The following is a 23,204-nucleotide window of genomic DNA, read 5'->3' as shown; positions in this document are numbered from 1 at the left end:
ATAGGGAGGGGGCAGCTACTCTCAGTGCCTAAGGCTTCCGTTCTCTGCTCGGCAGTGAGGGCTTAAACCACCATTTTCAGCCTTCTTTCCTCAGTCTTTTCTCCGAGGTCTCTGCCGTGAGCGTTGGGTTCAGCCTTGTTATATGCTGCCCTCTCAGCCCTGTGGGCCATAAGCGGAGCCCTAGCAGTCCCAGTCCTTCCCTCTCCCACAGCTGCGGTAGTTCCGGGATACAGCGAGCTCGGAGCACTGAGCTAGGTCTGCGTCCTGTGTCCACGCAGCTCCATCTCCGCACTTCTTTCTTCCCTCCTCCCCCACTCCCCCCAATCCCCCCCCCCCCCGATTCGCCCACCTTTAGGTGAATTCAGTAGTGGGCCTCTTCGTCTTGCCTGTCTGCTGTGCAGGGAGTCCTTTATGGAGTTATTGTTGTTTGATTAGTTGTAAATTCCAGGGGAGCTTTACAGAGGCTCACCTCACGTTGCTATTTTGATGACGTCTCCTACCTCCTCTTCTCATTCCCACCTTCATATCCTCTTCTCATCCCACACATCTTCACAAATAATTTGAAAATGAGCCAAGGCTCTTAATCGTGCATAGCACTAAACAGTGAAGTGTCCCAACTGCACACTTTACGTGCCTAGAAAAGATCCTGTCTTTTCATTCCTGTGTCCTCTCTCCACCTAGCAGCTAACTGATGGTATTCCTTGGGTTTCTATCTTTAGTCTTTTTTTGAACTAATTCCCCAAATTTCTGTGACTTTTATTTTTCTGACATTAACTATAGGCTGAGGATTCTCAATTCTCTCCAGGAGAGGCAGTGTGGAATTATGGTTAAAAGCCCAACGTGAGTCCTGAGGAGTTTAATGTCTTCCTCCTAAGAGCAACAGGAAGTAACTGAAGGATTGGAGAGTCAGGAAGTAGGGGTAGGGAATTAATCATATTTGTATTATAAGAGGATTCATCTGATCGCCTGCAGCAAACAGATTAGAGAAGTAGTAAGGAGGCTGTTACACTGGTCTCTGGTGGACTAATCCAAAGACATTTAAGATACATCATGGACAGGGATGCTGTAGACTGAATGTTTGTGTCCCCACCCCCAATTCATATGTTGAAACCTAATAATCCCCAATGTATTTCCGTATTTCCCTGAAAATAAAACCAAGCCGGACCATCAGCTCTAATGCATCTTTTGGAGTAAAAATTGATGTAAGACCTGGTCTTATTTTACTATAATATAAGACCAGCTCTTATATAAAACTGGGTATAATATAATATAATATAATATAATATAATATAATATAATATAATATAAAACTGGGTCTTATTAATTTTTGTTCCAAAAGACTCATTAGAGCTGGTGGTCCGGCTAGGTCTTATTTTCTGGAAACACAGTAGTATTAGGAGGTGGGAACTTTGAGAGATGATTAGGTCATGAAGTTGGAGTCCTCATGAATGGGATTAGTGTCCTTATAGAAAAACACCCCACATTGCTCCCTTTCCCCTTCTGCCATATGAATACTCAGCCAAAAGACATCATCTGTGAACCAGGAAGTAGGACCTCACCAGACATCAAATCTGCCAGCACCTTGATCTTGGACTTCCCAGCCTCCAGAGTGTGAGAAATAGTTGTTGTTGCTAAGCCACTTAGTCTGTGGTATTCTGTCCTAGCAGCCCAAACAGACTAAGACAAGAGGTGAGTAACAAGGAGAGAAAAGAAAACAGTAAGGATCACTCCTAAGTTTATGGCTGGAAGCATGGGGTGCTTGCTGATGCCACTGACAGATGCAAGGTGCCCTGGAAGAGGAACAGATTCTTAGGGAAAAACCATGACGTCAGCATTGGACATGCTGAGATGAGCTGCCTATGAGCTATTTAAAGGAGGAGATGCTGAGGAGACATTCAGATATTTGGGTCTGGAGTCAGAGAAGGTAAATGGGATCAAAATAGCAATGTGATTATAAGATTTCAACCATTAGAAATGATCCTGTATCAGTGGCTGCTAACCTCAGGCATAATTCATAACTGGGAACCCTATGGAAGAAGTAAAGAAATAAATGGAAGAAATAAGCCACCTTAAAGAAAGTGGGGGGCACCCCACAAAGATGCCTCTAGCCAGAAAAGGATGTAGACAGTTATTACAAAAAAAGATAGTAGGAACATTAATTCTTGCCAAAGAAAAGATGCAAGAAATGCCAATTTTTTTGCCACCTTATATTAAAATTCGTTACATTGGCCAAAGTTCTGGATAGTCAAAAGAGCTGGACTCTGTTCCTCTTCATGTTAGCGGTTGGGTCTCCTTGCACAACTCAGTTTCTTCATCAAAAAAGTAGGAGTATTGGACGTCTACAGCTTTCTCTCCATCTAAAGCAAAGGTTCTTGTATCCATTTGTGTGGGGAGACTTCTGGGGCCCCGCGTCCTTTCTCCCAGGCTCTGGAGTCCCACACACAGTGCTAGGGTTGGAACGCTGAGGTCATCGAGCAGGGACTTTTCCAACATTGCTATAAGGTGTATAAGATGTGTTTTTACATACTTTCATCTTTATAAGATATATTTAATATTTTCAAATATACTTCGGGGAGCACCCTAAAATATACCCCTGATCAAAGCAGAGCTGTTCTGATGGAAGAGAGGAAGGAGGCCTGGAGCCCTACCTGTGTGGCCTCATCGCCCAACACAGGCCTGTTTGGCAGCGTCCACCCCAGAGTCCAGTCCCCTTGTTCATGGATGAAGAAAGAGGTCTGGGGTCATGAGGTAGATAGCCACAGACCAGGACTTGACCCGCATGGGCCCTTTCCACAACACCACACAGAACTCAGCAAAACCAGAGAATGAAAGAATGGGAGCTTCACCTTGCACTCTTCTCATGTCCCCCTCTACCTGGGTTGTACTGCCAAGCCTGTGTGTCCTTCCTTTGATATTTGTCATACACAGGTCTGTGCTGTGCGACGACCTTGGCCAGGTACTCAGGTGGGGCAGCTGTAAGTCAGGTCGATGAGAATGGAATTCATTATGTGTAGCATGAGGCTGCTGATGAGAAACTGGGAGGGCTGTGTAAAAGATCTGGTCAGCGGAAGTGGCCAGCAGAGCAAAGAATGAGAAAATGACCACTCTCATAATCCACTCCGCTAATAGGGGCTCAGTAAATTCTGTGTGTGAATGAAAAGAGCATAGTAAAATATTCAACTTTCTAACTCTTCAATTATTGCAAAAAGGATTTAGGAAAGACTATATACTTTCTCACTAAAAACATATAGATACAGATATACAGTTATATATATATATATATGTAAATATACAGAGGTTGAAAAAATTTATACACAGTTTAAGAAAGGAGAAAACTGCATTAAAATTTTGATACTCAATATATACCAATAACAAAAGATGAATACAAGCCATGTTTGACCTCTGCAATTACAAAAGGTGCTCAAAGTGGTTACCATCAGCATAATTTTAATACAGTTTTTCCTTTCCTAAAATGTGTATACATTTTTTTGGCACCTTCTGTATATACACACACATATTCTTTCAATATCCTAGAATATTTTCCACTTAATTTCTCTTAAGAAGAAGACGGACAAAGGATAAATCTGACCTGACTGCCTAGATGACGTAATTGAAATATCTTTCCAGTTCAACCTGGGGAGAGTAATGTGATTAAATTTGCTTTTTGAATCAAGGCCATATATCAGAAGACAACTGTTCAAATCCAAGCATTTGCTTAAAAGAAATAACACACTATTAGGAGCCATTAGAAAAGAGGAAATGGAAAAGAAGATTGATAGGTCACTCTATTTATGGGGCAAGGGAAAAAGGAACGAGAGAAGTGTGGAGGATTCACCAGCATCTTGGCTGGGTGTGCTATTTTGGAAGTTGTCTTAGATACTTTGCAGAACAAGGTGTGTCATGAATAATCTGTGCTGGTGGATCTTATCCATCCTTAATACAAGTGTGGATAATCTGGAAATAGCTTTTAGGACTCAGTTGGAACAGAGGTCCAGGGATTCACAGTCTGATTCACAGCTGGAGAAAAGAAGATGAGGAAGACACAATTGCATTGTACCCTAACATTAACATTCCCATTCAGGGAAGGAAACCTATTTTCTTCCAGTCCATGCTATTCTTGTTCCATGTGGATTTTTTAACAACACTGGTTAGTCCTGATCTTATCAAATATAATACATCTGCTAATACATATCTTCGGCCCCACTAACATCCCCCCTCCCCAAATAAAACCACCTAGAGTTTTATGATCAGTCTTATTTATGGATGGATCTTTTTCCTATGGAAGATTTTACAACTTGCAGCATCAATGACACAGATATCCCTTGTTCATTTCATGAAATGTCGTGGCGAAAACAATTGTATGTGTTTGAACCCACCAAGCTATAGCTGGAATCCTCCCTAATGTTTTTTCATTGGACTTTGTGTTTCTATTTTCCATACATGTACAAAAATGAGTCTTATACCTGTTATAAAATGCAAGAAAAATGTAAGCCAGCGTGCCCTGTGGCATGCTTTAGGTTTCATTCTAGTATTTTCATCTCTAATTTCCTTGGATGCATTGTGAGGCAAAGTTGGGAATTACCCACACAGACATTAGGTGTTAAATATTATTCAAACAAACCCAGTAAATGGCATCTACAATAAAGAGCAGGGAAACAAAGAGATTAGAGTGTTTCATTTCAACCCGACACCCTCAGGAGAACAGAGTGCAGAAGGCAAACCCATAGGTATTTATATACTCCCTGAGCTGTACAGACCGAGGTCACAGGGAGCAGTTAAAGACACAGCAACGAAACCCAGCACTTAACTGGATTTCGTTGGAATCTTGCTGTTCGGTGCAATTAAAAGCCAGATGGAAAATATGTCATTATTAGTTAATCTTGATGTAATCGAATTTGGTTTTTCAGGCTTTTCTCCCACGCAGACCTCAACAAAAATCTTACAAAGAAACCCTTCCTGTAGGACGGGCACGGCTCACCTGAGTGATCCCAGGGGAGCAGCCGCTGTTCACTGCCTTGTAAGCTCATGGAGTCCCTGTGGTGTGCAGCCTCCCCGGGGACTGTTTGGGGTTAGGGAGGAACCTAAGGAGAGGCTCTCCACTATTGTTAAAATTGTCACGAAGAATGCTGTGACACGAATGCAGCAGACCACGCATCCACACATAAGACATGTCAGATATAAGCCAGTGCTGCTTCCTACTCTGAAGAGAAGACAAGCCAGACAGAAGCCACAGGAGGGAAGCTTCTGCCCTAAGTTCACCTGCCAGTAGGCCTCCCCAAGGGTCATTTTATCCCCTCTATTTCTGCTGTCCTGTGGCTCAGCTCCTGCGCCACCTTGTAAATGAAGCGCACCCAATATCCTCCAGTTGAAGCCATTCTTTCCCTCCTCCGGTTTTAGTTACACGGTTTGCCCATCTGCGCTGGCCCATAACTCTGCCTTGTGTCATGACCAATTGTATACATGTCTGGCTCTCCCGCTAGTTTGTTTGTTCCTTGAGGGAAGGGTCTAAAACACGTATTTTTTTGTATTTCCCAGATTAGGTGCTCAATAATAATAATAATTACAACCAAATGACATTTATGAGCACTTATTATATTCTGGGCACATTGCTTGTATCATCTTATGTAATGCTCACAATTCTGTAGCATGTTGGTTACAAACATGGGCTTTGGAGCCAGATCACCTGTGTTCAAAGCCCCCTCTTCTACCATCAGCCGTATGGCCTTGAAACAGATGGGATTCCAGTGCAGGTCTTATGACTTATAGACAGCCTCAACTCTGTTCTACCTCCATCGATGCCGTTTCACTGAATTAGACCCATCAACCTCATTATTACTCCTTGTCACTAAACAATCCTAAGGCTGCCCCCAATAACTCGTGACTTCACATATTCAGGGTTTTAGACTTCCAATAATGGATAGTGATTTAGCTAATCAACTCAACAGTGTTCATTCTTTTCATTTCTTCAGTATTTTGCCCTTTTCACAGTCCTTTCACATAAATCATCTCCACACCATCCTTGTAATGCACAGGACAGCTGCCATTTTTTTTCCACTTTACTAAATGCAGGGAAACTATAGAAGCGCAATTGCCAGAGTGTCATCTCATGGTCAGAAAGTGGCAGAGCTGCAATTGAACTCTGACCTTCGAAATCCATGCTCAGGGTTCTTGCCTCTACCTTGCCTTGTACCTCAGCATCTCTCCCAAGTGTGAACATATACTCACTTCCGGGCACCAAGAACTAGTAGGTGCTGTGCTGGAGCCTTCAGTGGTTCAGGCTGTCTGGTAACCATAGCAATTGTCGCTCTCCTCCTGGCACAGGAGGTCATCCGGCACACACCGGCTCTTCTGATTTGAGTTACAAGAGACGAGACATTTTCCACAGAGGGCCATTAACTTTGGAATTCCCTTCCCCTGGTTTGACATGGCCCTAGAGTATTGGTCTTATGGGTCTTTGCAAACCACGTCATGTTGGGTTAGCCAGCTGTGATTGGTAAGAAATCCTAACGGGCAGTATAAAAGTGCTAAATTGACTTTTAGTTGTGAGCAATTGTAATTTTGTGGGATTTTTGCTGTTTGTATCCCTTAGGATAACTAACCAGCTGTACATAATTCTCATTCTTTAAAAATAAAACTTGAGTCAGCAGTTTGCATGGTTTTGTTTCTGTGTTCTTACATCAGGTCGCAAATGATGTGATGGAGAAACCTATAGGGAAGTTCTTGTTTCTTTTGCATAAACTATTTTGCAGTAATTGACCAGCCGCAGAGAAAAGATGATCTCCTGTGCACTCAGTGAGTTTTCTAGTCATCAGAGACCAATAAGCTGTGTCCCTAGAACTATTAGCACTTTGATGAAGAAGCTGCTATGTGAACGAAAACCAGCCTTCATTCATTTCCCTTTTCGCATTTAAAAAACCTTGTCAGTGTTTTCCCTTTGGGAGTGTATACTTTGTCAATAGTGCATATGATTTTAGACGTAAAAAGGAAAGATGTAGGGCAATAGATCCTTCTTGATATCTCTTATTTATCTTCATGCCAGATCTTAATGTTTCCAGTCAATGAAATAAAATTCTCCACATTTTTAGCTGGCCAAAAAACAGGCCCTTGTGTATTACCTTTATTGTAACTACTAGATTGCAGACAGTTCTGTTACTTTTTGATGCCCAGAGTATATAAGCTGCAAAAATAAACTTGGGCTGAGGCATTCTACTTAGAACTGCAGCAGTCTACTTAGAATTGCCTGCCCTCCCGATCCCAAAAAACAAAAAAAATAAAAAATAAAATTCTCCACATTTTTAATTACGTTACAGTATACATGTCTTAATTTTCAGTTTGTAGAAGTATAAAATTTTAGAACTATAAAACACTTTTGAGACTAATTTTAATTCCATATGCCTCCCAACACACACACATGCGTGTGCGCGCACACACACAATTTCACTGATGGAGAAACTGGTGCAGTGATTGACCCAAGCCCACATAGTCATTAGTACAGAATCAGGATGTATATTCTCAGTCTCGTGCTCTTTCTTTTGTACCTGCAGTGTGTGTATCTGTTTTAGTTCCCTAACTTCTTTGTAAGCTTCTGAAAGCAGCAGGATGGTCCTTACACGCCCCAATTAGAACTGTTTGATAAATGCTTGTTACCTAATGTCAGACTTCATTTCAGTGTTACAAGAGCCCTAAATGTTACATGACCCTTTCTTTATCAGTCCTTTTTTATTCAACTTCTTCTGTAGACAGAAAAAGTTAGGGAATGGCCAAGTGATATATGATAGAAGGGATTTAATTAAGCTTGACCATCATTTCTTCTAGACATCTATATGTTTTTTACTGAGGTATAATGGACATGTAAGATTATATTAGATTTAGGTACATAACACAATTATTTGATATTTGTCTATATTGTGAAGTGATCACAAGTCTAGTTAACATCCATCCCCATACATAGTTATATATGTTTTTTGTGATGAGGACTTCTAAACATCTGTATTGAAGTTGAAAACCATTTTAAAGGAATAGTCTCAGGAATTTAAAGTTATTTTTTAATGGTTTAAGTTTTCTCACATGTAGCGACCAGACTCCCATTACACGGAATTGTCCTGTCCTTAAAAACGTGTATGTTATTTTCAGCAATGGGAAAGACCTTAAAGTTTATCTTTAAAATGAAAAAGTAAACATTGTAAGTCAGCACCTCAGTTGCATACATTGTGGATTTCTGTGCCTTGGAAGAAGTTGGTCCAGAAATCGTTTGCCCTGTTACTAGTTTGTATGTACAGTAATTTTCTAAATACTCACTGTAAACTGTTTGTAGTTTGTTGCAGTGTTGGAAGGGGTGTTGTCGAAGCTGTCAAGATATGATGAAGGCACTTTCTTCTCATCCATTCTGTCATTCACTGTAAGTATTTGAGCTCTCCTCTGCTGTTGCTTAATTGTTGTCATAGTACTTATCTAGCAATTAAGAAAATAATTCTCTTAATTATCTCTTTTCCACTTAAGGTGAAAGCAGCTGCAAAATATGTTGATGTGCCAGTAAGTATTTTTTTCATTTGCTTTTTAAAACTATATATAATTCTTTTTCTTTTTTAAAAAAATAATTATTATAGTTCATCACGGGTTTATTTCACATCTTTAAACCAGTGCCATTTCCTCAGGGAGCAGTTTATTTTTCTTAAGGGCTAGCCCTCATAACAAGGCTGGGAAGGTTATTTCAGTGAACTTTTTCCATTGTAACTTTGGAACTCTTATTACAGAGGTCAGTTCATCGTGAAAACATGTCAGCTCAGTTGCAGAGGGTCTAGCACGCTAGGATAGGGTAGGAAATGCCTCACACTATTTATAGAAAAATGCTCACTCTCCCATCCCTTTATATGAAAGATGTAACAGGTTTCTTATAGGAGTTAAAGTAACAATAAAGATGAACCGGTTAAATCAAAGAACTAATTTTCTAAATACAAAGGTGTTAGAAATCAATATTCACTTATTTTAACATCTGGTTTTTCACGGAATTCTTGGGAAATAATTTGTAACCTGTAAATTTGCTCAAAAATTAAGATACCATGGAAGGAAATTATGAAACTTACTTAGCTGCGATGAATAAATTCACACGACACATACATTCAACAAGTTAGTGCAGCATTTGTAAGTTGGTGCCTTAAATCCTATTAGGACGTATGTGACCAGACCCTAAGGTGTTCTGTTTAATCATGTATCTTGGCATATGTATGAATTTTCAAAGAATTAGAGCACAGTGGAAAACAACTTAAAATTTAAAACTAAAAAGAATGTAAGTCATGTCGTCTTTGATGGAGCAGGGCCACATCTCTGGATCGTCAGAATAAACATTAGCGGTTTGAGGCCTGGCAAGTTTGTGTTATCAGTTGTAGACGGCTATTATTTTTTAACACATAACCACATTTTATACTATGAACTCGATCAGGGGTGTCCAAACTGCGGCCCATGATCCATTGTGAATTGGCCCGCAGCAAATTCCAAAAATATATTTAGTTTACTTAAATAAACCAGGTGAGGCAATAGGTAGTTCACCTCGAGTGAGTGGCCCGGCTGTTTGTGTATTTTACCGCATGTGGCCCTTGGTGAAACACGTTGAAAAAAGTTCGGACACCCCTGAACTAAATAGTCCCCAGATTTATTGCTGCTATAGTTATTATAAGTGGGCAGTGGAAATGAAAAGGCCACTGACTTTCCAGCCTTTATATGGGGTTTCTTTGGAGCAGGGCTTTTATATTTTACAAGAGATAAATATGATATAAAATGATTCCCAAAGAAGTCTTGGCATACTTCTTGTCTTGTACCAAGAGTCAGAAAATAATGCTGGGCAAATCAGCAGAAATAATCACATGTGTAGTGTTCTACTAAGCAACAGCACAAAAGAGAGAGAAAGGGAGAATTAAAGGGAAGAGTTTACATTTGCTGTCTTAAAGAGAAAGAGACAAGTAATCACAGGCACACAGTGAACTTCATCAGAATTACTAACTCATATTTCATAGTATAGTTTTTGTTTTATTTTGAGTTACAAGTGGAACGGCACACCATAATATTCCTGTTCACAGGGCTTTGGAAGTTCTTGATTTAACCCTCTGCTAGATTTGTTCAACCCCATTGAACTTCAGAGTTGAAAGATACAGAAAATGGTTCATTCATTCTCCTTCTCAGTATAGAAGTTCTCTCCCCTGATACACCTCACAAAGATTCACTCAGGCTTTAAAAATTTGTGTAGTGATTGCAGGCTCACCATAAGACAGCCTCCCCTTGTATATAATGAGTTGAAATTTTATAGCTCTCTGAATTCTGCCTCGGTTCTGACCCCTCTTCTGCAGGATAGCCCTTCAAATATTTGACGACAATTATTGTGCCTCTTTTTCCCCAGAGATATTGTGGCTATTCCATGGGATATCATGTCTGAGGAATTCTTGTTTTCTGTGTTAAACATTCTCAGCTCCATCCCTGAACTCACAAACTAAATACTCATTTAACATGTACTAAGTGCCAGGCCCTGTGTATACATGATGAAAATAGCTGTTCGGTATCTAAGGATGAAAGAGATAGAGAACTAGGCATATTATGAAAACAGCTACGGCAATTGTACCCAGATGCTTAATCATGGCAGTCACTCTCTAGATGAATTCCAGTTTACCAACTAATTGTCCACCTCCCCCGACCCCAGCATAGCCTACTAAACCTTAGATGTGGTCTGGCCATGGAGAATTACTAAGGAAGGAGTTTCTTCTTGGGATCTGGACATCACACCTCCACTGTTGATGCCTCTGCATATTAACTTCAAAAGCTACGAGGTGCTATTAACTGTTAGTTCTTCATGTGAAACCTCCAGCAAGCATGCCTCCCTGAAGCAGTCTTTTAAGGAGAACCTTTTGAAAACAGGAGAACACTGGCTCACCTTTTACAAAAATTCACTCAAAACAGATTAGAAAAAAAAAACTACCTATAAAATGCAAACTATAAAACTTCTAGAAGAAAACATAATAGAAATATATGTGGACTTTGGTTTGGTGATGATTTTTTAGACATAACACCAAAAACATCCATGAAAGAAAAAAATCGTAAGTTGGACTTAATAGTCAACTGCTCTGCACTGTTAAGAGAATGAAAAGACAAGCCACAGACACATATTTGATACAGGACTTGGACCTAAAATATCCAAAGAGCTCTTAATATTCAACAGTAAGAAAGCAAGCAACACAATTAAAAAATGAACAAAAGATCAGAACAGACACTGCAGCAAAGCGATATGGATAGCAAATAAGCATATGAAAAGACGCTCACCATCATTTGTCATTAGGGAAATGCAGATTCAAACCATGAGATACCACTGCATACCTATTAGTAGGGCTAAAATTAAAAAAAAAAAAACAAACCCTGGGGTGGCCAGTTAGCTCAGGTGGTTAGAGCGTGATGCTCGTAACACCACGGTTGCTGGTTCAATCCCCGGGAGGATCCTGTGAGCTGTGCCCTCCACAACTAGATTGAAACAACTACTTGACTTGGAGCTGATGGGTCTTAGAAAAACACACTTACACTTAAAATTAAAAAAATAAAAAATGTGTAAAGAAAAAAAAACCTGACAATAGCAAAATGTTGAGGAAGATGGAAAACAACAGAGACTCTCATTGCTGGTGGAAATGCACCATGGTAAAGCACTTTGGAAAACTGACAGTTTCTTACAAAGCTACACAGTCTTACTGGGCAACTTAACCAGTTACATTGCTGCATATTTATCCAACTGATTTGAAAACATGTGTCTACACCAAAAGCTTCATTCAAATGTTCATAGCAAATTTATTAATGACCACCCAAGTTGGAAGCAACTAAAATGTCCTTCAGTAGATGAATGGATAAGTAAATGGTGGCATAGCCATACAATTGGAATACTTTTCAGCAAAAAAAGAGAATAAATAGTTATCAGGCCATGAGAAGACACAGATGACTCTTAAAGGCATATTGCTAAGTAAAGCCAGAGAGGGCTAAATTCTGTATGATTCCATATACATGACATTCCCGTAAAGGTAAAACTATAAAGATTATAAACAAATTAGTGGTTTCCATAAATTCAAGGTCAGGGAGGGTTGAGTAGGTGAAGCCCGGGGAACTTTTTAGAGCAGTGTAACTATTGCATGTGATATTGTGATGGAAGGTACATGACGCTATACATTTGTCAAAACCTAGCTTTACAGCACAACGATTAAATCTGAGTACATGCAAAACTTTAAAGACCAAGTAGGAGATCATGGGATCCCAGGATGGAAAGGAGACTGTGATAAAATAATCTCCCTATTGCAAACGTGTGGAAGAACCTCACTGAGAAAGATGGAGCAAAAAGTGCTGAGTAACTTTGGAAATGAGTGAAGTTTATAAAAACAAAGGAAAAAAGAACTATACATAAGCACTGTACTCTGGTTGATAAAGTGTCTCCCCACAGGCTAACAATTCAGAAACCACTGTACATGTACATGGTACGTGAAGGGATGGTGGTTGGCGGGAGCCGTTTCTCACTGTGGAAGTGAGAGATTGGAGACAAGCAAGAGGAAGAGGCTAGAATGATCCATGTGGTAATGGATTGGAGTTGGAAACATCAGTGTGAACATGTCTTTAGCTTAATATAGAACTGGTTACACATAGAAAATTTTTTAGATACATGTATATGCATGGGTTAGTATACACACATATACTCGTATTTCCTTGGTCTGTTAGCTGAGAGAGCCGAGAAGCAGTGATAGACCCCAGTAGCAGCAAGCACACCTAGTGCCCAAATCTTGACCTCTAACCTCCAGTAAAACAAACCAGGACTCCTTGGAGAAATGGCTGATACTAGGACCTGGGCAGGAAACACCCAAGATGAGCCTGGAGCATCTCATAGTGACAGAAACTAAAGTGTTTTAAAAAACACACAATGATAAAAGATAGCTTAAAGGGACACAGGAGACAACTGAAAGAGCTCCCAATGGCCTCAGCTAGAAAAATTTGAGCAACCAAATAAATTAGGTAGTATTAAATTATAACCAAAAGTATAAAATAAATATTCATTTGTCCTTACTGATATAATAGATGATTGATCAAGTAAATAAATGGGGAGAAAGGTAAATCTCTGATGGAGAATTCCAGATAATTAATACAGATACTTTACTCCCGAAGAGGCAGTACAACTCCCCACTCCTTAAGGCTGTGCATAATGACTTTCTTCCAAAGAGCACAGTATGAAAAAGAGGGTGGGGAAAATAGATTTACTGTGGAGAAACCTGACAAATACTATGGCAGCCAGTTGATTGAGGTCAGCATCAACAGTGACAAACTATAGCGAGAGTATTGACTTTTGATAAATACTCTGTGGTCTTCCTTCGAAAACCCTATACTCCAGTCTAATAATGAGAAAAATATCAGACGCATCCCAATAGAGGGACATTTTACAAAATACCCAACCAGTAGTCAAAACTGTCAAGATCGTCAGAAACAAAGATGGTCTTAGCAATTGGCATAGCCAAGAGGAGACTAAGAAGATATAATACTAAATAAGTGTAATGTTAGATTATGGATGGGGCCATGGAATAAAAAGGACATTGGGTAAAAACTAGGAAATAGGAATAAAGTGTGGACTTTAGTAAATAATAATACATCAATATCTGTTCATTAATTGTAACAAATATACTAATGTAAGATGTTAATAATAGGAGAAACTGGATGTGGGGTGTATGGGAACTCTGTACTATCTTCACAATTTTTCTATAAAGCTAAAATTATGTATTGTAAAATAAAAAGTTTACTCTTTTAAAAAAAGAGCACTGCACTAGGACTTAATAATACCTGAGTTTTAATTCTCTTCATGCTGCTATTTGCCCTTCAGTTAACTGTATGACTTTGGGCATTACTTTTCTTAAGCGGCCTCAGTTTAGTCATCCATAAAATGGGTGAATAAGTTATATAAACTGCATTAGTCCTTTTAACTGTGACACTCTATCATTCTTTGAATTCTTGGTGTCTCTCCTGTTCCATCCAAGAAACAGTCAAGCCCAAAAATGTCACCTAGAAAATGATGAAAAGATGAGGAGCTAGAAAAGTCATTGGAGAAAGTAGCAATACCTTTTAGCAAGACTCTCATTTTTCTTTTTTTTTTTACTCTCATTTTTCATAATTTAGAAAACTCATAAAAATTGATTCTATAAAATGGAGTATTCGATATGTAAAAGCTAGCTATAAAATTAAATGACATTTCGAATGCAGGAAAGAGGGAGAAGTTTATGTTTGTTTCTAGAAAATACCTGAATGTCTGGTAGTCCTTACAGTTATGGCATAGCTGAAGATGTGTAAGAGTTAATAACAGAAAATGACTTGACTCAAGCCCTTTACATATATCATGTTATGAACATAGTTTTATATATCTTTGTAATATAAACTTTTTGCGACACTTCTGTATAAATGAAAAACAATCATACGTAAGAGGGGGAAAAAAGATCAATGTCTTTCTGAAGAGGACTAAAATTCCAGTGTCTGTGCTTCTTAGCGAAGACGCTGGTATGGCCCTTTCTGATCAAGGTGATAAACTGTGACCTTCAGATGCATGGTTTGGTAGATTCATTCTTGGTGAAACAGCCCTGTCCTGGAGTTTTCATTACACAGCTCAGGGTCCCATCATAGAACCACGGAATGTACGTGTTAGCAAAGACCTTAGATATATAAGAAGAGCAAGACCTGGGGGGAGTGGGTCTGTCTGTTCAAAAGTAATTTAGAAGAAGGGAACTCAGGCCTGGCAGAGAGATAGGTGGTATTTGAGGTGAGGACCAGCATGAAAATGTTCACATTAGCTTCCCAGACGGGAACAGTCAGCCAAAACCAATTATTCAATAGGGTTAAAGTGTTATATTAGAACTACGCCCCCAAAAAACAAATATATTGCCTACCTATAAGACAGGGAAGACTCAGATGATGGCAGTGTATGTAAAAAAGTTGTGCAAAAAATCATAAGCGACAATAATGTGGGGTAGCTGCTAAAAACAAACAAACAAACAAACAAATAAACCCACAAGGTAGGATGGACCGGACCTGTGGAAACAACACAACAGGGAAGCTGCCCAGCCAGACTCAGGAGCCAGCCTGCCTGTGTTTGAATTCTTGTTCTATCACCACACTTAGTGTCTGTATGACCTTGGGTACCACGTTGGTCTTTTTACAACTTTACTGAGGTACAATTGATATATTAAAAACTGCACATATTTAATATAAACAATTTGATGGGTTTGGATGGTGTTGTTAACATTGTCACACACATTGCATATGACCTGTGTGCTAGACAGTGAGGTGACACACCTAAAGAGACATGGAGGACATGATAAGGATTACTGTGACCAAGAAGAGACCAGGAACAATGAGGAAGCAAAGGAGCAATTCCCCACTGATGGGCTACGCAGTGCTGGTGTCTGATGCTGGTCGTCCTCCTGAGAGGATGGACATAGCTTATCTTTCTCTTGTCTGCATTGATAATCCTCTCAGATGTGCTGCCTTCTTTATGACACTTGCCAGAGAGTTGTCATCTCCCGACTCCCCAGAATGTGGCTTGAATTCAGCCCTGTACTGGACGGATTTGACGCGGATGCCAGGCGCTCAAGTCCTGCCTTTATCGCTGCTAGCTGTCTGACCCGTGTCCTTCCGTGTTCCCACCTGTGCAATGAGGATAATAGTATGATCTCTGTGCTGCCTCCCGCACGAGGTTCTTAGGAGGATTTACTGAGGATATTCACAGGAAAGTGCTTCGTAAATGTCAAGCGCTATTGCAATAAACAGGATCGTCTTTGCTTCCACCTGCAACGATGCTTCCTGTCCCCATGCATTTCCCTACTGTTTCCACCCCAACTTCAGAACATGACCACCTTCCAAAAGAAAATCACGTTCCTGCCACAGAGGGGAAAATATCCAACTCTGTTTCTTTACTTTCCTTCTATTTTAGAATAGGAAGCACCTGGCATATATCAATGGTGACTTTCTCAGTTCACTAAGAATGGTGCTTGCCCTCTGGCTTTGCTTTCTTCTGATATTGTTTATTACTTAGATAAGGCTACTTGACTACTCGGTGGTTTGTGTCCGAAGGAGAGCCAGGCAGAAAATGGGGAACGGAGCACCTGACCACTGGGACATACTCACCTAGAGAGGACATTCACACTAGGACCAGGTTAGAGGAGCGGGGGAGGTTGGGAATTGTCCTTCCTAGATGAGCGGTTTGCTTCTCTCATCTTTAGCCCTTTGTTTTGTGGCCTGTCTGCCTCATCTTTACTACGATAAATCCATAGACTACCTCTGGACTCTGACATTCTAGCATTCTCGGGTCTCCTCTAAGCCAAAAATCTGAAAGATTCCAAATTGGGAATGAGTAAATCAGTCCTAGGTCCTAGTCAATCTCAATTTTAAAAGCTTGGTGAAATAATACCCACAGCATTGTTATTTCCCTTCAAGACCTCGGAGCAGTGTCTAGTTGCTAGCATGACAACTGTAAATACATCAGAGAAAGGTTAGTGGACATTATTGTAAACTGGTAATAATACCTTTGTCATCATTATAGTCATTACTCGTGAAAATAATAGTATAAAGCTAATATGTGACACACATATAAGCACATTCCTTGTCTGGAATCCTGTGTCAAGAGCTTTTCTCTAAACTCTGAAGCATGAGTGATCCTTATTCTAGATCAGAAATAGCAAGAGAGATATTAGATGCCCATAGTCTCAAATGGATAAGATGTAGTAAGATTTAAATTGAACCCCAAATCTCAATTGAAAATCAATCTGCCTCTTTTCCTTAAGTGTTGCAGGCGAGTATCTTAAATTATCATTCAGCATCTGTTTTAATATTTTAAATAACCTCCTGTTTGGAAGGATTTCCCCCAGTAATACAACAAAAACATCTGACATACTAATGCTCAGATCTATAAATGCATAAACTATGTCATTACTTAGAAGAAATGGAGGGAAGCATTTATGTGAATGTTAAGAATGAATTCAATATGCCTGCCCTCAGAAGCATGAATGATAGCAGAGTCTGATTTCAGATCCTCTCCTACACAGAGTTATGACAGAAATCTGTCTATACTCACAGTATACTCGTAGACAAAAACAGCCTTACTCAGAGGAATAACTCTGGAGGAATGGACCCCTTAAAAGCTAGCCTGCACAAAATGAACACATTTAAAATACATATGTTAACATGCTCCCAGCCTAAAAAATGTTTTCAGTAGCATCTGGATGCCACTGTCTCTAATTCAGAATTTTCTTCCCAACTTGGAGACAAAACATGTAAGTGTTGTAGATGGAATTCTGAATGTGGCTAGATTTAACAAAGAGAAAGGTGACTCCCTCGCCGCTTTACTACTTGATATAATAGTTTGGAATTTTTCTAAAGAGCACTGAGAATGCCTTTATTTGTTGTTTTAAAAAATACGTACACTATTATTAGATAATCATAAAAAATGCATATCCTTCTGAATTTCTCACTGTTTATGTCCCCCCCATGAATGATTTCTCTTCCTGGGCTTACATAATGTTTAAGTAGCCATAAATATAGTTGAAGGCTTCAGTTCTGTGTGTTTCCTTTTGATTTTCTTTGTGAATACAATATAATTATTCTTAGTAAACTTGTAAAATATATATATATTTTTACAACATCGTAATAATCATAGCTATACTCAAAATCTTCTATTTTTTAAAGTATTTGATAAAGTATTTGTGAGCTTATAACTTATTTAAACTGCTCCAAATGCTTTTAATGAAAAGCTTAACTTTAAGAGCACTTTTATTCACGTATAAAAATGTAGAAATTGCTGGTTCAGGCGGTTAGAGCTCCATGCCCCTAACTCTGAAGACTGCCGGTTCGATTCCCACATGGGCCAGTGGGCTCTCAACCACAAGGTTGTCAGTTCAATTCTTCAAGTCCCGCAAGGGATGGTGGGCTGTGCCCCTTGCAACTAAGATTGAACACGGCTCCTTGAGCTGAGCTGCTACTGATGGATGGCTCAGTTGGTTGACGCTCTCAACCACAAGGTTGCCGGTTCGAGTCCCTGTGCCCCCTGCAACTAGTAACGGCAACTGGACCTGGAGCTGAGCTGCGCCCTCCACAACTAAGACTGAAAGGACAACAACTTGAAGCTGAATGGCACCCTCCACAACTAAGATTGAAAGGACAACAACTTGACTTGGAAAAAAGGCCTGGAAGTACACACTGTTCCCCAATAAAGTCCTGTTCTCCTTCCCCAATAAAATCTTTTTTAAAAAATGTAGAAATTGCTGCATAAATGCCAAACTCTCCCTTAAACTATAATGTTTTTAGCAATACGCAGGATAAGTTACGTGTTGGTAGAATGATGTCCTATGTTCCTTGATGATCTTTTATAGACTGTTTCTGAGTCTGCAATGCAAGACTGAGCTATAAATTGTTTCTGCACAATTTCAGATTGAGAACACATACTATTGTTTTAAATCTTACCAGACCCATTTTTGTCCAAATGGTTGTAGTGACCAGATTCAGTTATTTCATTTACTAACCATGCAGATCACCATAAATCAAGATATCACAGTTCTGCTTTTGCTTGTTTCTTGAAGGCAAGCTTTTCTAGGTTAGGAGAAGTGCACTTTTAAATTAAGTCAATTATACTGTAGCTTCTAGTTAATCTTTGAGACTGGAATACTATATTTAAAAATTTGTCTCCTTGTTAACTATGCACCATGACAGTGTTTGCATAGAGTATTGTTAACCTCCAGTGGAAGGTTAAGCGGCTTCTTCTGTATCTAAATCTGTCGCTGTGAAAAATGACTGCCGCATTGCACCCACCTACCCAGGAATGGGGGAAGCAAAACTTACTATACCTGTGGGATTAGGTTTAGCAGCGGGAAATAAGAGCATGTACAGCATATAATTAACAAAGTGGTGTGTGTGTTTTGTGTTGTTTTCTTTTTTTAAACAGCATGTTCATCTCGCTCAGTTAACTAGTGATTAACGCTTCCAAAAAAGTTGTTGGAGTCTGCACCCTTCCTTAAACTCATTCACTCACCGATGTGTTCTGTTATTTAAGCAGCCAGTGTCAGAGGAACTCACCTTACCATACTTTACTTCCTTCGATATTTATTGATTTCTTTATGCTCAAGGGGGTCACTGTTTAGATCCTTGTGTCCTTTTATTACAAGTCCGTTAGCCAAATTCTGTTCTTTTCTGAATCGAATTAGAAGTAACTCAGAAACTCCTATTTTGATATTGAAAATCACTACCCTAATAAGCAAGACGAAGAAGTTAGTGCTTAGTGAACTAAGGCTCTCGGTTTAATTGGGAGTAGTAAAAAAAGTATTTACTCTACGTGGTATTTAACACATAGCGTGCTTGCTGTGTGGTTCCTAATTGTTATTTTCTCATATTCGTTAGGAAAACTATAATTTAATTGCCAATACAGAAAAGACTTCCAACTGTAGCTCTCTAGAATACGAAATGCTTGATACAAACTCATCCAAAATCCACAGCTGTTGACGTTGAGCAGGCTGTTCCTTCGGTAAGGTTGGTGGTCCCTCACTTGTAGCGGCCTCTGCAATGCCGTCACTTGCATTCTTTTCATTTACACTCCAGGAAACAAAATTTCAACAGAGTGTGCTCACTTTTTTGTTTTTTACCTCAACTTCTTTTCTTAACCAAATAACGTGTAGTGATGGAATTAGAAACAGTGACTTCCAAAGTATGCAAATTTTGTGGCCAGAAAACCGTCTTTGCACGAAAGAGCACTGAACCAGTGATAATGTCTTCTATCCAAACACATTTGTACTGTAAGTAGAAACTGTTTAAAAGGAAAATTACATCTTTTTCAGCAATTTATCGGAGATAATTACCCTTTATACACCAAAGGAAGGATAAAGTGTTTTAAAGAACTGTAATTCTAATTGGTAAATGTCACCAGCTGTTGCAGTTACTGTTCCTTGTGTATATTCTTTTAATGATTATAGTCTCATATCACAAGCTACATGGAAATATATTCACTGGGTGTGAAATTCCCATATGTCAAAGTTTCAAGAAGAGGTAAACAGCTCAAAGATAAAGGAAGAAATAATGCTAATGAGGAATGTAAGAATTCTAGGTTTTGTTTTCTAGGTAAGTGGATCTTAATTTTCCAAAAGGAGATAAAATGTAATTTCAAAACAGAAAAAAAAAAGATGGAAACAATTTGTTGAAATAAATTTTTAAGTGAGGGTCACCTCACACCCTCAGCCAGAGATTTTTATTTCCTTAGAAAGTTGTAGAACTGTCTCAGCTTACAGATTTCAGTATTGTACCTCTTGGGTCTGCCAAAAGGAACAGCATTTGGCTTTCTTTTAGGCTTAAGCTGTAAAGTGTTTGGTACTTTTAGATAGTAGAGATAAACACTTTCTGGACAATGTTTCATGATTTCTCATATTATCTTGAAAATGATCAAGGAGACAAGCAAAAAATACCTTGGAGTCTATGGAAAGTATTTAAAGCCATAATTTTCCAACCTTTCTGGCCATAACTTAGGTCCAGTGACCTAAGTGGTTGACTAGATTAAACTTCGTAGCGTACTCTTCCTTTAAAAGACAAATAAAAATGAGGTTGGGGTGGGGAGAAATGGTGGAGAGGGCAAGCCTCTCAATTATCTATTCTTTAACTCCCAGTCTAGCTTGGGCTGTGCCCAACTGCCTTTGTTTCAAAACACCTGACTGAAAAATGCTGAGCTAACTTGTTATTTTGTATAGAAAATTATTCTCATGTCATTTTCATTCGGCAGCAGTAGTTTTCTGAATTTTCTCATTTTCAGTGTTTTCACAAAGTTTGAGGGTATGGAGAGACACATTTATGAATTGGTTGTCCTCACATATTAATAGCAGTTAGTAATCTTTGTACAAATCACCCTGCCTCTTCACTGGAAAAACTGTTGTATAACACCCCCATGCTCCCAGAAGAAAGCAGCCTAGGTTTCTCTTGATTATCTTTGTAGTTATTTAAACTTGCAAACATTGCTATGAGAATTATGCAGAAAAACAATGAGGGAACGAATTTGGTAATTGCCTCTATCGTGTTTGGAATATATTACTTACGTTGTCAATAGAAGCTCTTGAAGAAAAGACCAGTGAAGACATTTATATAAACAGTTGTTTCAAACTATAACTGATAACTAGTTTTCTTATATCAGGATTATTTTTGAAAGGACCCTTGCATTTATGTGGTACGTATTTACATTTATGCTAAACATAAGAGCAGTAACAACTTGCTGTCATTCTCATCTCCAAGAAATAACTTTGTTTCCAAAGAAAATCAAATTAGATTTTATTAATGAGATATGCTCATTGCCTGTGCACTGGTTAAGAGATGGGGAGTTTTATCATTGTATATAAAATATACTCCCCTCCCAAAAACAGTGGTAAGAACTTTCCTTCATTTAAGGAGAAGACATTACCACTGTCCTACTATCACTCAGATGTATACCTTGAGTTGTTTTTCCAGCGGATATGGATCATTTAATAATTAAAGTTTAACTGTTTCACCTACTTTCCTTGCAATATTTACTTTTGCAAAATGAGTCCGTCGATAGAGGTTATAAGTGCATTCTATGGACATGAAATGATGTAAGACTAACTGACTTATTTGGGCATCAGTGCTACAATTTTGTTCTTGTTAATGCCATAATCAAATCAAATCAATCAATATATATATATTGTGACTCAACCCAAGGTGTACATAATACAAATGCACATTTTCATGAAGTAATCCAGCTGTGTGAAACTCAAGAAAGAACAAAAGATAAGTCTTGAAGGAAAACCCATTAGGTGCCCTTCAGGTTGTCCCTTCTGCGTACTAACTTTATAGATTCTAAAGCAAGGAGGAATTAACTGCCCTAGCTCCTCTAACATTAGAAGACAGTAAATGTTGGATAACTTGGGAAAGTTATCAAATACACCTCTTTGTCTCTTGATCAGAGACTAGGTCATCAATTCTTATACTGCATTTCTAAAATAAAATACATCCTTGAGATACTGTTGATAAACATGAATGAATAGAAGCAATGGATAACTCACAAAATTTTGGCTTAAATTTCACTTTGTAATGCATTAAATGGTTTTTTGCCCAATATCTTCCTAATAATACTTTGTTCAGGTTAATAAGAAAATTTAATTTGTATTCCTTGAGCACCCATAGTAGTTGAGGAAGGCAATCCCAGAAAAGCTAACATTTTTAGAGACACGTGTACTCCAATGTTCATTGCAGCTTTGTTTACGGTGGCCAAGACATGGAAACAACCAAAATGTCCTTTGATAGATGAATGGATAAAGAAGTTGTGGTACATATACACAATGGAATACTATTCGGCGTTAAGGAAAGATGATATAGGAGCATTTGTGACAACATGGATGGATCTTGAGAGTATAATGCTAAGTGAAATAAGTCAGACAGAAAAAGCAGAGAACCCTATGATTTCACTGATATGTGGTATATAAACCAAAAAGAACAAGACAAACAAATGAGAAACAAAAACTCATAGACACAGACAATAATTTAGTGGTTACCAGAGGGTAAGGGGGTGGGGGGTGGGTGATGAGGGTAAAGGGGATCAAATATATGGTGATGGAAGGAGAACTGACTCTGGGTGGTGAACACACAATGGGATTTATAGATGATGTAATACAGAATTGTACACCTGAAATCTATGTAAATTTACTAACAATTGTCACCCCAATAAACTTAATAAAAAAATGCTAACATTTTTATTAGATAGATAGATAGATAGATAGATAGATAGATAGATAGATAGATAGGTAGGTAGGTAGATAGATAGACCAACTGAGATGATGGAAAACAAATTGTATTTGCAATTAGGAAATGATTGCATGTGGGAATTTTTTTTAAAAATTCATTCATTTATACTGCTTAGCATATTGACCCTTCAAGATAGCCATTCAAAAAAAAAAAAGATATCTACTATACAACCATATATTTCTAATCATTTTAATGATGATGAGTATGACCTGAAGTTATAGACGGAGATGATAAACTTTTATGTACTTTAATTATGCAGTTTACTGAAGGTGCTCATTGTTGATTTGGTCTTAAGCATACTTTTCTAGTGCAGTTTTTGAAATGATACAGTGACTGATTTTTTTTTTCCCCACAGTTGTGATTAAATAATATTTTCACCATCA

At 38.7% G+C, this 23,204-nt stretch overlaps 1 protein-coding gene across 8 annotated transcripts in view; it reads left to right on the top strand.

The window, feature by feature from the left end:
- CADPS2 (calcium dependent secretion activator 2) overlaps positions 1–23,204 on the top strand; it is a 491,293-nt gene that overhangs the window by 442,721 nt on the left and 25,368 nt on the right. For all 8 annotated transcript variants that reach the window (XR_013992602.1, XR_013992603.1, XM_081038675.1 and 5 more), the window contains 2 exons: positions 8,315–8,398; positions 8,500–8,532. Coding sequence is in view for 6 of the 8 variants with exons in the window: in XM_081038675.1 (XP_080894801.1) it covers positions 8,315–8,398; positions 8,500–8,532 (117 nt within the window). In the remaining 2 variants the exon portion in view is untranslated. The remainder of the gene's footprint in view (positions 1–8,314; positions 8,399–8,499; positions 8,533–23,204) is intronic.

Source organism: Rhinolophus hipposideros, assembly GCF_964194185.1.
Source record: "Rhinolophus hipposideros genome assembly, chromosome: 25".
In the NCBI taxonomy this organism is placed as follows: domain Eukaryota; kingdom Metazoa; phylum Chordata; class Mammalia; order Chiroptera; family Rhinolophidae; genus Rhinolophus; species Rhinolophus hipposideros.
The sequence above is the reverse complement of the archived record's forward strand: the minus strand, read 5'-3'. Positions and strand labels throughout refer to the sequence as shown.